Consider the following 15,291-nt stretch of genomic DNA (forward strand, 5'->3'; position numbering starts at 1 on the left):
AAAATTAAATAAACTTTTTATTGATTTTTTTATTTGTATTGTAAAATTTTATTTTATTTAAATTTTTATTTGTATTCAAATTTTTTTTCCCATTTTATTGTTAATTTTTCAGTATTTATGACTTTATTTGCATTTATAATTTTCCTTTGTATTCAAATTTTCAATTTGATTTATTTTTTTAATTTGCATTATTATTTTCATTTGATTGTATTTTTTTTATTTGATTGTATATTTTTTATTTTTTTAAAAAAAATCATTTTATTTATATTTTCCATTTGTTTTATAATTTTTATTTGTATTGTATAATTTTTCATTTGCATTGTAAAATTTTCCATTTGTAATGTAGATTTTACTTGTATTCTATATTTTCCCCATTTGTATTGTAAAATTTTTCATTTGCATTGTATTCAGGATTTTTTATTTTTTTTTTACGAAGGATTTCATTGGTTTAATCTAATCATATATGGGTTTTGGTATACCCAAGATGTTCGGGAATTTTACAGTGTTACAGTCTGTTTTTTGATTGATTTAAAAAATTTATGTCCCCCCGAAAATTTTTCACTCATATTTTTAGCTTAGACAAGCTTAGACAGACGTTGTTAATGTGATGTCCTACCACAGGCACCTAAAGTATGGTAATCCCCCTTTTTTTAATGAAAAAAATGAAGAGGGGATAATATCTCAAAAATATAAAATTTCCCCGTCAAACACATCTATATGTGTTATATGCAAGCGATTGTATTTTTCCACGTTTAAAGAATGGCCCTTTGGTATAATAAAAATACACAAGGTAAAAAACAAAAGTTGTAAAAAAAGGGGGCCCCTGTTTCGAGACAGTTTCCCAAGGTAATAATTAGTGTTACCTATCATAATTTTGCAAGCTTTCTGTTTTGGAAATGTACTTTTCTTTTTAACCTAAACCCCGCTTTTAGCTTTGATATGCCGTAATCGGACGATTTATTAATGGATACTAAAATTTGCCCCATTGGCAGTTTTGGAGGAGGTTTTGGAGTCGCACTTCGTTTGCCTTATTGATTGGTTAATTGTAATACAGTTTAAATATTAACCAATCAGATAAGGCAAAACATTTTTTTTAAAAAAAAGGGGGGTTTTATCCAACTTCAGGTGCCTGTGGACCCGGTTTGGTGAGAAGCTATGAGCATAACTTGGAAAACTAAATGCTTTTTTTTGTTTTAATATCTCTACAGACCAGTAATTAACTAACTTTTTTCTGTGAAAAAAATGCTCCTTACACTGAATGCTCAATGATCCTTGTGTCGCGGGTTCGAATCCCATTGTGGGACGTAGAGACCGGTCCTTCGGATGAGACGAAATCCGTGTCGCAGTAGGTGCTGGCATGAAAATGATTCCCTCTTTGCTCATTGGCCCTAAGTGCCGAGTATAGGACAAAATTTGTAGCTCTCCACCGGCAAGTGGTGGCGTCATGAAAAATTATACAATGCAAATGAAAAGTTATACAATGCAAATGGAAAATATAGAATACAAATGAAAAAATTATGAATACAAATGATTTTTTAACAATATAAATGAAAAATATACAATGCAAATGAAAAATTATACAATAAAAATGGCAAATATATAATGCAAATGAAAAATTATACAATACAAATGAAAATTATAGAATACAAATGGAAAATTATAGAATACAAATGGAAAATTATACAATGCAAATAAAATTATACAATACAAATGAAAAATTATACAACACAAAAGGAAAATTATAGAATACAAATAAAAACTATACAATACAAATGGAAAATTTTACAATACAAATGAAAAAGATCGAATATTGCAACGTTTGACTTGCCATACATGAATATTGAATTTAATGGGTGCAAAATGTAGGCAGGAATCAAGAGTTAGAGTTGGAGAAGTTGTAAAGTTGAATAAGCGCTTTGGTGTTAACTTTGGTAAAAATTTGTGATTTCAAAAATGTCGAAAAGTTCCTTGGAATTTTTAATATTTACATTTGATTTATACCACTTCTTTTATTTTGTTGAACAGTACTCTTGACTGTTCTTAACAGATTTGTGAGTAAAGAAAGATGCTTGGTAGTGCAATTAACCTATCAGGACAGCCGTATTTTGTTATTCTAATATAATACTGTATTCTGCATCTAGTAATTTAATAACTAAATATAGTAAAGATATCAGAAGTCGTAGCAACATAAAGCAATTATATAAATGTAATAAAAAAGTGACATTAAAAAAATAAATAATTTCAAAGCAATCACTGAAATATAGATAAATACTCTCTACATTCTTTTTCTTTTTTAATCCTATGTCTTCCTGTTAAAATGTGGAGATTATATATAAATCATTATTTTCAATTTAAGCTCATGTTTTGGAGACCTGAATCAATGACACATTTTTCTTTGTGTCATGCTTTGCCTTATTTGAAGCCTGGCTACTGTTTGGTCCTGTTGTAGTTTGTCTGGACATTCACCAGAGGTATAGATTGAGACGGTCTTTTGACGTTTATCACAGACTTGTGAGGCGGAGATTCATGTAAAGGTATATGATCATTATTTTGATTGTTTGCTTCTAGTTTTTTATTTAAATTGTCTATATTTACACCGTCTGTAACAACGGCTTGTTCCCGAGTCCTTCCTCCATTTTGTATCACGTTTGTAAATGCTTACACTATTATTTATAAGCTCCCCTTGCTTTTCTGTCGGCTGCACTTAGTTTGACATCTTGGATTCATCTTCTGTTTGCACATCCTGGTAATATGCTCCAACTTCTTTGATGTCCTCTGCATTATCCTTTTCCAAATCAAAATTCAGCAAGTCCATTTCCGCAGAACAACATCCAAATTGAACATCCGCTATTGAAATGTCGGTAAGTAATTCCAACGGGATTTCTTTGCTTCTAAATGGAATCTTTTTGCCTCCTAACAAAGAAAAATAAACTGAAATATGGATACATTTTATTATTACTTCACTACAATAATAATATAATTGACGTCATAACCCACCGTTTAAAGACGATTCCTAATATCGCCATGAGGATTCCCACGATGGTAACAGACACGACTACTATAATGGCTCGTTCTGTTGGCATCTACAATCAATAGACGTTCAAATATTCTGTCAGTCAACGTAATTTAAGTTTGATTGTCCCAGACATGGAGACAAAAAGACGAATTAGCAAAACTAATATTAAAGAATCTTTATATGATTTTAACTCAAAGTGTGAATCACATGACATAAGATATTATGATAAAGCATACAAATGTACGTATTTGATTATAACCTGTTTTGGTCTGTTATATAGGTGCTGTTTTGGTCTGTGATATAGGTGCTGATTTGGTCTGGGATATAGGTGCTGTTTTGGTCTGTGATATAGGTGGTATATGTGTTTGATTATAACCTGTTTTGGTCTGTGATATAGGTGCTGTGAGTGTTTGATTATAATCTGTTTTGGTCTATGATATAGGTGCTATATGTGTTTGATTATAACATGTTTCGGTCTGTGATATAGGTGCTATAAGTGTTTGATTATAACATGTTTCGGTCTGTGATATAGGTGCTATAAGTGTTTGATTATAACCTGTTTTGGGCTGTGATATAGGTGCTTTATGTGTTTAATTATAACCTGTTTTGGTCTGTGATGCAGGCGCTATCGGTCCCTGTGATACCGGATCTGCTGTTGTGGACTTTACTGTCAATTGAGTGCTTGTTGCTGTAATAGATATATTTGTTGATATCACTGTTGTTGATTTTTTGTGTATAGATGTTGAAAGACTCAAAGTTGTAAAACTTGTTGCTTTTTCTGTCACATTCGTTGTGGGACTATCTTTTGATGTCGTAGAAACTTCTGTTGTGGTACTTTCTGTTGGTATTTTAGCTGTTTGTCTACTTGATATTTCAGGATATTCTGTTGATGTAAAATTTTCTTCTATTATTTTACTACTCTCCATTGATGTTGTAGGACTTTCAGTTGCAGGATTTTCTTTAGTTGTTCTAGAACTTTCTGTTGTTGTTGTTGTTGGACGTTCTGTTTTTGTTGTTGCTGTTGGACTTTCTGTTATTGTTTGACTTCCTGTAGCTGTGGGACTTTCTGTGGTTGTAGTTGTTTTGAAACTTTCTGTTGTTGTTGTGGGACTTTCTGTAGTTGTTGTGAAACTTTCTGCTGTTGTTATTGTTGTGAAACTTTCTGTTGTTGTTGGTGGTGGTAAACTTTCTGTAGTTGTTGTGAAACTTTCTATTGTTGTTGGACTTTCGGTAGTTTCTAGACTTTTGGTTGTTGTTGTTGGACTTTCTGATGTTATTAATGTTGTTGTTGGAAATTCTGTTGCTACTGTTGTTTGACTTGTTATTATAGGGCTTTCCTTTGTTGTTATGGGACTCTCTGTTGTTGAATGACTTTCAATTGTGGTGGGACTTTCTGACGTTGTTGTCGGATTTTCCGTTGTTTCTGTCGTGCTACTTTCTATTGTTGTCATGACTGTGGTAGTGTCCAATAAATCATTAGCCTACAGTAAAATTATTTTTGTGATTATTTCACAAAATCATAAACCTGTTTATAAATGATTAATACAAACAAGGTATGTTCTAGTGCCGTTTATACATACATTTCCACAGACTGCATAGGCTTTATAAGAAATGTCATTACATTTTTCAACAAAAGAGCAACCCGTCTGACCAAAGCAGGTTTGACAATTTATCACAACACCGGTATGCTCTCCTGAAAAATAGAATCAATGCGTCGATTCGAAACTTCCAAAAAAAAACTCCATGGAACAGAAGAGCTAAAAATCTTCAAACTTGTGTGAAAATGTTCTCATGTACACAAGTGTCTTTGCTACCGAGAAAAAAAAAAAGATTTAACTTAGGGTTGGAAATTGGAAGTTGAAGAGAAAGGGGAATCAGTGACTTGTCTTTGTATATCAGATTACCGTTAGGGCTGGTGACCGCTTGTTTATATAAGATGTTATCTGAAATGAATGGAACAACTAAAAATTCATAAAAGATAAATTTGAGTTTGGACGAAATAGTACCCCTGTCTTGGTTGATAGACCTGTCTGGCCACTCCTAGCCAGGTTTCCGGGGTGTTGCTTTTAAAGTTTCTAAGTTTGTTACACAGCACCCTGGGATCTTCGTTCAGACTGACTTCACCGTATAAATAGCTCCCCTCCACCCTGCACTCCTTGTAGGTCTGGCTCCAAGACTTGAAGTCTTCATCATCTGGGGCCAGGGTTTTATTGGTACTCTCTGAACGAATTAATCAAAGACTCAGAGCAATTATTACTCTACTTAAATTAGTGTTATTATTCGCTGCATGTTACTATATACCTAACATTCATAATAGTGTCTGTCTCTGATTTTACAATTTAAGGGAAGTTGCTTTTTAAAATATTTGATGAAAACCTGATGAGCTGATTTCCTACCCTCTGATTCGCAGACTCGACCCCAAGTCCTCCGTACAGTTGTTGGTGTGGATCTGTGCATACTGCTCATACGTAACACAACACAGTTTACTGTTCTCTCTAAATAATGCAATAATTGGTATAATTGTATATTACAATCTAGTAAAATTGTTACTAGTAAACGATGTACGTAATTCAATGCTGTTAAAAAGAAGGAAAAAATTATATACATTGTAAAACCTACCGCTAGGAAGTGTTTGGCTTGGTGTAGCTCTGTAGACGTTGTAGGTGGCGCTTCCTCCGCAGTCGTTCACGTGACTATCATCGTCAGAGGGACAATTATAATCACATTGTGAGGGAGGGAGCATGGAAAACGTTTTCCAGGCAAAGACACGTGGTGCTCTGAAGGGGTAAAAAAATCTTTTGTAAGAAAACATATACTTATCACCAGCATATACTTGTTTTTAATATCTAAATATCAAAATAATTATATATATGTTTTATCAATTATTTTATATGTATCATCACGCCTGTATGCCCAATCATAACATACTATGTTTTATGCATAAATAAACCTCAGAATGGACTCTTACTTTCAGGGGATGCTCATAACTACATGGCACCTTATCGCACATTTGATGTTTTAGAGTTCCGTATTTGCTCTGTTCCAAAATGTGTATTGTTTGATAATTTTTTAGCTTGAATACTGTTCGTTATCTCCTTTTATTTTATCGATATACAAAAGAGCAACATCGATTTCCTGTAAAACCTATATAAAGCAATTGTCAAGCTGAATACTTCTACACAATATACAGCACACCTTGAGAGCGAAGTGATAAGAGGGGCACCTCTCCTGACAGAGACCTACTGATCCCCGGACTAGGGTGTGGTTCGATTGTACCCCCAGGCTCTCCACATCCTGGTCACCATAGCATCCTGAAACACAATGAAATATACATTACATATGCTTGTTGACTTTTCTTTTGTCGTTTTAATAGAACGTTTACATTTGTCATATTTTTATGATTTTTTTGTTTGAAACATATATGTTTTCAATTTCAAAATACCTTTTTAGAAAAAAAAATTGTAAAGCTCATATGTATTTTTTTGATTATTAACAACTTTATTTTAATATCCACTAGATAAGTTCATCATATGTGCATGGTATTTTATAATTCAAATTTTGAACCTGAAAAGATCTAATAATCAGATAATTTTAAAGGTAAAGCACAACAAAGGAGCTAAGTCCTCTGCATTGCATAACTATCCACACCTTATGGGTGTGTCTATGGTTCGTTGATATGATCAACCTTCAGTGAATTAGTATCTTATCAGTGTTTACAAAGTACCCAGAACGTGTATCCAGTCAGAGAGTCTGTGATAAAATCCCGTCCAGTGTAGGGAGGGGAAATCCTCCTTTGTCCCCGGGATCAGAGATTCCTGCCGGTCACTACAGAATTTCTGGGCCTCGATCCAAGTTAAATTATTTGTAGACACTACCAAACTATCTCCTTGAAATAAATACAGATTCTTTTGTTATATGATAATTAAACTGTGAGGTTTGAATTGAAAATTTAAACCAGTAATAATAACTTGGAGATATGATCTCAAGAAAAACAGCTTAAATAAAGAATAATAAAACTTGTAAATAATAACAGTTTTCGTATAAATATTTAAAGTATAGCGTTTTAAATATATATATTTTAAATATATATATTGAAAAGCATCAAACCTGTGTATGCACAAAAGGAAATATTCAAAAGAATTGTACATAACAATTTTCTGACACTTGATATCCACCAATATGATATAACAGTTCACAATCAAAGTAAAAACTGATATTTACGTACGGTGATATTTTCAAGACGTTATCAAATGACATAATGAATTTATCCTTGTTTATCTACAATGGACGGGAATGTATGCCTTGTGAATTATGATAATCTTCTTGTTTCAGCCCTATCTCAATCCATCTTTCTATGCGTCACTGGTTAAATAAAGCATCGAAGGAATTTCCCTTTTTAAATAATTTTTAAATCTAAAATCACTAATAATAGTAAACAGAGTAATAATTATTTCATGCAACATTTCAAAGTCCTCAAATTTCGTTCCTTATTTCTTTTTAAAAGTCTAAAATATTTGCATGGGACCTTGAAAGTTTCTGTTAAAATTGCATTGTGCATGCTATAATTCTTACTAGTATGGTTGACTGGTTTGCTTTTTACGGTGTAAAGTACATATGGATATTTTAACATAGATAAGATTTGAAAAAAAAAACAGGAAAAAGAAACAAATAGATTAATTTTCTTACCTTGATAAATTAGTAGAGACAAGATAAATAATTTCCAAGTGCTCATGGTCCCTTTTCTTTGGCGGGGTTTACACTGATTTAACTTCCGCGTGCCGACACCCTACAATTCTTCACGGACATTTTAAATTCACAGGGTTGCCACGACGATAGACGTACATAATACATCGAAACCGGACTCCTCTTGTCCTAGTCAATGTTAACATGATAAATGAAGGCTTCAAAGAAACCCAGACGGCTGACTTCTAAGACTATAAGGTTAAGTAGTTACCGGTACTATAGAATTAAAATCGTGGAATCATGATAAGGTGTTAGCTGAATGGATATAAATAAAAGAAAAATTAACCAAGCCTTCTAAAAGTGATTTTAAAAAAGAGAGTCGTCAGATATAGAAGGTATTTTCTCTTTTATTAATAGTACACGACACTATTTTATCGACTACTCTGTCGATTTAAAAAAAATGTTTAAATGTAACATGAGAAAAAGGAAAAAAATGTAGAAATTTAGATTCGTGTGTCGTTTATATTTTAAATGGTTTGAGGAACAGAACTTAATCCAGTCCTAATATACTGTGTAAAACTATAAGTTATATAAAAACATTAGCTAAATATTGAAATATTTCAGTTAAAATAAATTAGAAAATATATTATTTAAATGGAAACATTCACACGTTTGTCAGATTGGATTAACAACCAAGCTCTATGATAAACTTGATGACTTTAACTTTTCTATCATCAACTTCCCTTACCTATGCAGCAATATACCTTCATAACCTGACGGCGTGTATATCTCTCAGTTGATTCGATACACAAGTACATGTTCTACGTATGAATAATTTCTAAAACGAGGTAAATTATTGACAAACAATTTGATGAATCAAGAATATCAATAGTCTCGTTTAAAGTCATCATTTCGTAAGTTCTTTGGTCGATACAATGACCTTGTCAGCAATTACAAGTTTTCATTGGGTCAAATTCTGACTGACATTTTTCATACTAATTATTTGTCCATTATTTATACACTGAATTGACGACGGGTTTTCCCGTTATTTCCCGATCATGACAAGGAGCACAAGGCTGGTTCGACTGGTCGACAGCGGATGCTCACTCCTCCATGGCACCTGATCCCACCTCTGATGTTTTGGAGGTCCGCGTTTGCTCTGCTCCTATTTCGTATTGTTTTATGGAGCTGTGATCTTGAATAATGTTTGTTATCTGCATATTCTTCATTAAAAGTGTCAGTTGGATGTTAAGATCTTGCATTAAGCAAATGAAGGACAATATAAAAAAAGACATATCCTTCTGTGTTCAATACCTCAGAAGTGAAAACGGAATTACATAGACTACACAATCAGCATGTCCTGGTCCCAGCTGAGAAAGCGGGTAACAATATTGCATTTGATTGTAAGGCTCTTTATTTCGATGTTATTTTAGATTCATTCTGCAAGCCGTAATCAACTTATACCCATAGCTGCCTTTCTAGGGAGGTAATTCTATCAAAATCATAAGTCCGCTGTAAATACCTTTAATATTCCCCCCAAAAAAAACGATTTTGAATTACCATACTTATACTGGATTCCTAAACTAAATAAAAATCCTTACAAGGAAAGATATAGAGCGGGTTCTACGACAAGGAGCACATGGAGGGTGTGACCGAACGGTAGGGGATGCTCACTCCCTTATCGCACCTGATCCGAAATTTGAGGATTTAGAGGTCCGTGTATACCGTGCTCCTGATTTGTATTGTTTGAGTGGGCTTACGAGCTTGAATAATGCTCGTTATCTCCGTATTTCATTCCAGTAAATGTTCTGTCAAGCCTCTTTCTATGCTCCTAACTAATTACCATTAGCAGCAGTCAAGTATCCAGATCTGATTTACATCACTTCTCGAATATATTGTATTGTTGTAACAATTGATGTAAATCAGATGTAGATACTCCAACATATCAAAGAACTTTTAGAAATTTAAAATTTTTTAAAACAAAAATCCAATAACATCAAAACATACGAATTTTCAACACTTTATACAACCATTTCCCACGAAAGAACTCCATGCTTTTTTGCATTATAGACAGCCGCTTTTTCAATGAATATGGAACTGATAAATTGACTTACCTTGTCATTGGTCATTTGCAACATTTGTTAGATAAAAGAAACCTTTGTACACAAAAGTACTCTGAAATTGATATTAAAAAGCTGCTTGAGTTTCTGATTGACAATATGTAGTTTTTAGAGACGATGTCTTCAACAATCTGTCGGAATTTTGACGTAGATTTCTCAACGACGTATTTTTAATCAACAATACTACTTCCATTCATAGGTCGACTAGATATAACCCGGTGAACTTCAACAAAAAGATACCACAGAGTCTGACACAACAATTTTTACATTTGGATATTTAACTAGAAAAAGATATAAATAGTAATCTAACACCAAAGTTATATAATAAACGTCGTGAACGTGATGACTTCAGCATCACGATTGTACTCTTCTCCCTTAGTTATGTAGCAATATATCATTAAAACCTACTTACGGGTTTTGTATCTCTTGGTTGATCCGATACACAAGAGTATGCCTTACATAAGAAAAGGTTCTAAAACGAGGTAATCTAATGGATGGCACCTGATCCCACCTCTGATTTTTTGAGGTCCGTGTTTGCTCTGCTCTTAGTATTATGTATTGTTTCGTGGACTTTAGAGCTTGAATAATGTCCGTTATCTCCATATATTTCACAAAAAAGTTGACGAAACAAGCTAGAATATCAACAGACTCGTTAGTCTCATTTCTTAACTTATATGTTCCGTACAGTGACCTTGTCAGTAAAAACAATCTTTCATTAAGTCAGATGCCGACTTACATTCTTATGCTCATTGTTTGGTCATTATTTACACACTGAATTGTCTAAGAAATTTCAGCTTTTACTGATCATGTCGAGGGGCAATCGGTGTGTAAGTGGTCGGCAGAGGATGCTCACTCATCCATGAAACCTGATCCAACCTCCGATGTTTTAGATGTCGTTGTTTGATCTTCTCCTGATTTGTTTTGATTGAATGGACTTATGAGCTATAAAACTGTTATCTCTGGTTCATTGTTGTTTTTTATTAATATTAACCCCCACCTTTTATATCTCCTCTTGATCACCCAAAGGGCAATTTAAGCTTCTTGGATCTTAATTTTTATATTATAAATCTAGGTAACGTTTCATATATCCTGGTATTAAATGTAGAATTTGCCTTTTTGGTTGATAAATACAGAGAATGATGACTGGAAAAATGGTTATTGCCATATTTCTAAAAATGGGTAATGTTAATGGATATTTGACAATTTGACAAATATCACTTTTTAAAATACCATACACACGCAAGCACAATTCTGGGTTAAACTCATATTTGCAGATTGCACACAGATATTTCCTCCTTAATATATAATTGAAGGGTTTAAATGTTTAAGCCATCAACTCTTTATATAAAGTACTTGAACTTGTATAAAGTTCTGTATTTTTCTCTTTTACACGAAATAAATCTTTCAAAATTTGGAAACTTGAATAATGGAGACATTTTTCTTGTTCACTGAATTCCCACTGATTGTAGTTGGCACTGCTATGCTGTTTGTCGTTGCGTTAGCAACCGGCAATTTGACCTCACCATCTTTTGATTGGCTTGTCTTTGACTTATCAACATGTGGCACATTTATTTCCATTTCTTTTGTACTTTCAGGTGCTGTTTTTGATGCTTCTTTAGTTTCGGTCGACTTGATATCTGTTGTTGGAATCTCCTCAGGATCTTTGGTCTTATTTTCTGGTACGATATCTGTATAATAAGGTACATTTTCCACTTTCATAATTTTACTCTTGTCTTCTGGACTTTCTTTATTGTTTGGATTATTGTCTACTTTATTTTCTGTATTTATTCGCATGTAATTATCGTACAGTTTCTTTTCTTTATCTATCTCAGTGGTAGGCTTTTGGAGGAGACCATCGGTCTGTCCTGGTTCTGCTTCGTCTGTATTACCAATGGAGGAAGTTCCAGCCACTACTTCTGATTCCTTCAACTGCTTCTTGTCTTTCCATTTGCTTGTTTCGTTTCCTGTGTCTCTCTGTTTCGATACAGGTGGATTTTCTCTTTGTGTGTCTTTCTGTGTCGACACACGTGGGTTTTCACTAGGTGTACCTTTCTGTGTCGATATAGGAGTTGGAGATTCGGGGACACTTGTTTTACTCTTTATGCTTTCTTTCTTGTACAGTTCGACTGATACATGCACTTTGTCCCGTTCACTGCCGATTGCAATGTTCTTTTCTAACTTCTCCCCGGGGACTTCATCTGGTTTACCAGACTTTTGTCTTCGTTTTCTCAATGGAAATATGTTATACCGATTATATTCAAGAAATCTCAATTAATGCAAACTTTACAATGATTTCCTTACAATTGCAGAGACTACAGAGACGACACCTACCGGATGCAGACAACTCCTATAATTATCAATACCGTCACCACAACCACGAGAGATACTGTAATAGCAATGGCTTGCTTTGCATCGTCACCTTTAAATATATTGTATACAATGTTAGACTCTGAATCACCATTTGAATGTTTCTATGTGTAGTAATTAGTTTCACTTCTTGGTCTAAACACGTGTTTTGATAAAACAGTGACTCAAGGAGTGCACAAAATTGAAAGTCAAATATATTATTTACATTTGATGTCTGGAATTTGTGTTGTAGAAAAGTTTTGGGGCATTTTTATATTATTGTTTATGTAAATTAATGTTGATATCCTTTTTAAAAAACAAAGACAATACCGATCCCAGTTTTGGGTGCAGGTGCAGCAGTAATTGCTCTTGAAGTGCTGGTTATCGTGGATGTTTCTCCTGTGCCTTGTGTGGGTGGTAGCAGGTCGTCCTCCTTTAAATTCAATTTTTTTTTTAGTTTAGATCTTTTAAAACTGTTACATGTGGCAATGATTTGGCAGTATGTTGAATTGATTGATACCTACATTGCCACAAATTGCAGTTGCTTTCACTGAATCGCTATTACAGTTCTCTACATAGGAACAACCCGCCGATCCTTGACAAATGCTGCAGTCTATCACAACTTGCTCACTCAGCTGTTGTCCTAAAAGTTTCTCACAGAACTAACAATAATTATATACGCTACATACTAGTACATCAATATATCCAATTTACCAATATTCCAATGTACAAGAACTCATAATAATAATAAATCATAATAATTATATTATTTTTAAATTGATAATTGCACTTCAAACTTAAATTGGAAAATGTATCAATATATCAGTTGTACGCTATGGCAACAACAATATATCAGTTGTATGCTATGGCATGACTGTCAACAAACCTCTATCTTTGGTCTGGAACCTTGCTAGCCACTCCTAGCCAGGTTTCCGGGTGTTGCTTTTGATGTTGTATAACTTATTGCACATTGCCCTGGGGTTTTCATTGAGGCTGACGTTTCCGTAAAGGTAGCTCTCCTTCTCCCTACATTCCGTGTAGGTTTGGTTCCATGACTTAAAATTCTCTTCATCTGGGGCAATCGTCTTATTGGTACTTGCTAAAAATATGAGGATGCCATGTTGAACTGTTAGAATCTTGAAGATATCTCACGCAAAAACTATTACGCCTATAAAATTTAAAGCGAATATATAAGAAAACACTCGAATATCCTACGATCATGCCTACCCTCAGATTCGCAGACTCGACCCAAAGTCCTCGGTACAGTTGTTGGTGTGGATCTGTGCATACTGCTCATAACATCCAAGCACAACACAGTTTACTGTTCTCTCTGAAATATCGATTTTTAACTAAATAAACTAATTCTTCATTTATTATGCTTTATATATTGATATAATCATACTTTATTATCGTATTGTAAAAAGGGTATATACATCACTGTTGTAGCCATACGAAAATACTTGAATTAACTGTATCGAACCCACCACTAGAAAGTGTATGACTTGGGGTAGCGCTGTAGACGTTGTAGGTGTTACTTCCTCCGCAGTCATTCACGTGACTATCATCGTCAGATGAACAATCATAATCACATTGTGAGGGAGAGAGACTATTAATCTGGGGAGTTTCCCTTAGGCAAAGACACGTGGTATTCTTAAATTAGAATCGAAGAGTTGCATCATGCAGTGCTATTATAAACAAAACTTATCAAATTTTAGATAATCTATTTATTTAATCTGTTGTCTAGATCTATATCGGAAAGAAATTATTGTCACTATTTTATAATAAATTAAAATCAATTGATTACCTGAAGAGCGAAGCTGCTGGATCCACACCTTTCTTGACAGAGCCCCACTGAACCTCTGTCCAGGGTGTAGTTTGACAGGATCCCAAAATCTTCCACGGTCTGGGCACCATAACAGCCTAAGAACCATTTACACAATTCTAGATAGCTCTGTTGTCCCACCCATTTTTGTTTATCACGACATCCCTCTTGTATTCAGATCACTTATTCACAATTATTTTGGTGATTTGTTAAAATGGAGAGTTTTATTTAATAGCTTTTTTTTAAAAATTTTTTTATATTTTTTTTTTTTTTTATTCTAGTGGTTAGTTGATGAAAAATTAAATTTGTAGGAAATAGACGTTTAATTCCAAATTTGCTTACCCAGAACGTGTATCCAGTCAGAGAGTCGGTGATAATATCTTCCAGTGTGGGGAGGGGAAATCCTTTTTGTCCCCGGATCAGAGATTCCTGCCGGTCACTACAGAATTTCTGGGCGGCGATCCATGTTAAGGTTCTGGTGATTCCAAAAAACTCTCTCCTTGAAAAGAACAAAAACAATATCCCGTGTATTGGAGATAAATTATGATTTCTAAAAGTACCAACTTCATTATTTTGTCCAGTCTGATAGGATTATGTAATTTAAAATATTACAGACAAAGACTCTGCTGAAATCAATACATTTACACTTGATGTGTAAACAGTTTGTGAAAGTGAATCCAATTTGGCTGAGATTTTGTGTAAAGAGTTTTAAAGGGCAATCCCTTTGTTTTCGACTTTATCAAAACCATCTCCCCTTGCACCACTCCTATTCAAAAAAATTTGATTTCTCATCAAATGATATGGTAAACGCAACCTGACAGGACGATGGCATTTTCAAAATTCAAGGTTTTCCTAAAAATATTTTATAACTTTTCCAGAACTAAAGGGAACACTAAGGCAAACGTAAATTTGGGGAAACAACTAGTAACTTCCAAACCCACAACACACGACTGAAAATCAAAATTTATTAAATTATTAAAAAATACTCTTTACCTTGCTCTATAACAGTAAGAGGAGGGGATTGTTTACCTCCCTCCAACATCCCCCCTGGACATCAACAGAGGGCGGATCCCTCCTCATCAACAAATGGGCGGCAACAGAACCAGTTTTCTACTTCCGCTACTACTTTTCCTCAATCCTCTATAGAAATTTAAATTTCAATGCTCTGACGAGAACTCCATGTGATTTTTTTTTACAGCCAAAAAAAGCAGGGATTTAAAGAAATTTTTTTTTTTTATAATACAATTAATCCTTTTTTTTGAATAGAAAATATGCAACTATTTCCAAGGAAGAAAAAACCCCGG

At 33.8% G+C, this 15,291-nt stretch overlaps 2 protein-coding genes and 1 long non-coding RNA gene across 3 annotated transcripts; all 3 read right to left on the reverse strand.

Moving 5' to 3' along the window:
* Positions 1 to 2,997: 2,997 nt before the first annotated feature.
* Positions 2,998 to 15,029, reverse strand: LOC134234935 (mucin-2-like; the record flags this gene model as incomplete). The annotated part of the gene is made up of 11 exons (XM_062716980.1): positions 14,981 to 15,029; positions 14,330 to 14,416; positions 13,970 to 14,085; positions 13,650 to 13,815; positions 13,409 to 13,495; positions 5,413 to 5,427; positions 5,043 to 5,236; positions 4,921 to 4,959; positions 3,618 to 4,497; positions 3,301 to 3,416; positions 2,998 to 3,083 (listed from the first exon to the last, which is right to left on the reverse strand). Coding segments are annotated over exons 1-11 (1,835 nt in total), but the record flags the coding sequence as incomplete, so codon positions are not given.
* Positions 5,759 to 7,290, reverse strand: LOC134234926 (uncharacterized). Its single transcript, XR_009985283.1, has 4 exons — positions 7,124 to 7,290; positions 6,741 to 6,902; positions 6,212 to 6,327; positions 5,759 to 5,793 (listed from the first exon to the last, which is right to left on the reverse strand). It is a non-coding gene; the product is annotated as an uncharacterized LOC134234926 (long non-coding RNA).
* LOC134234915 (immunoglobulin A1 protease-like) lies at positions 10,778 to 13,237 on the reverse strand. The gene is made up of 6 exons (XM_062716965.1): positions 13,196 to 13,237; positions 13,052 to 13,085; positions 12,690 to 12,808; positions 12,496 to 12,598; positions 12,151 to 12,238; positions 10,778 to 12,046 (listed from the first exon to the last, which is right to left on the reverse strand). Exons 1-6 carry the CDS (start codon positions 13,235 to 13,237, stop codon positions 11,224 to 11,226), a joined length of 1,209 nt encoding a protein of 402 aa, XP_062572949.1. The 3' UTR covers positions 10,778 to 11,223.
* Positions 15,030 to 15,291: the final 262 nt, after the last annotated feature.

The sequence above is a fragment of the Saccostrea cucullata genome, unplaced genomic scaffold (assembly GCF_032062105.1).
Source record: "Saccostrea cucullata isolate Sc308-1 unplaced genomic scaffold, CSIRO_AGI_Scuc_v1 ctg13808, whole genome shotgun sequence".
In the NCBI taxonomy this organism is placed as follows: domain Eukaryota; kingdom Metazoa; phylum Mollusca; class Bivalvia; order Ostreida; family Ostreidae; genus Saccostrea; species Saccostrea cuccullata.

What these genes read in the sequence shown, in the direction of transcription:
- LOC134234915 (XM_062716965.1), bottom strand. Translation starts at nt 13,237, where the DNA reads ATGAAGAGAATTTTAAGTCATGGAACCAAACCTACACGGAAT. An exon ending in CAACTGCAATTTGTGGCAAT is followed by an intron (nt 12,599 to 12,689) that starts GTAGGTATCAAT and finishes TTGAATTTAAAG; the next exon opens with GAGGACGACCTGCTACCACC. An exon ending in TGCACCCAAAACTGGGATCG is followed by an intron (nt 12,239 to 12,495) that starts GTATTGTCTTTG and finishes ATATATTTAAAG; the next exon opens with GTGACGATGCAAAGCAAGCC.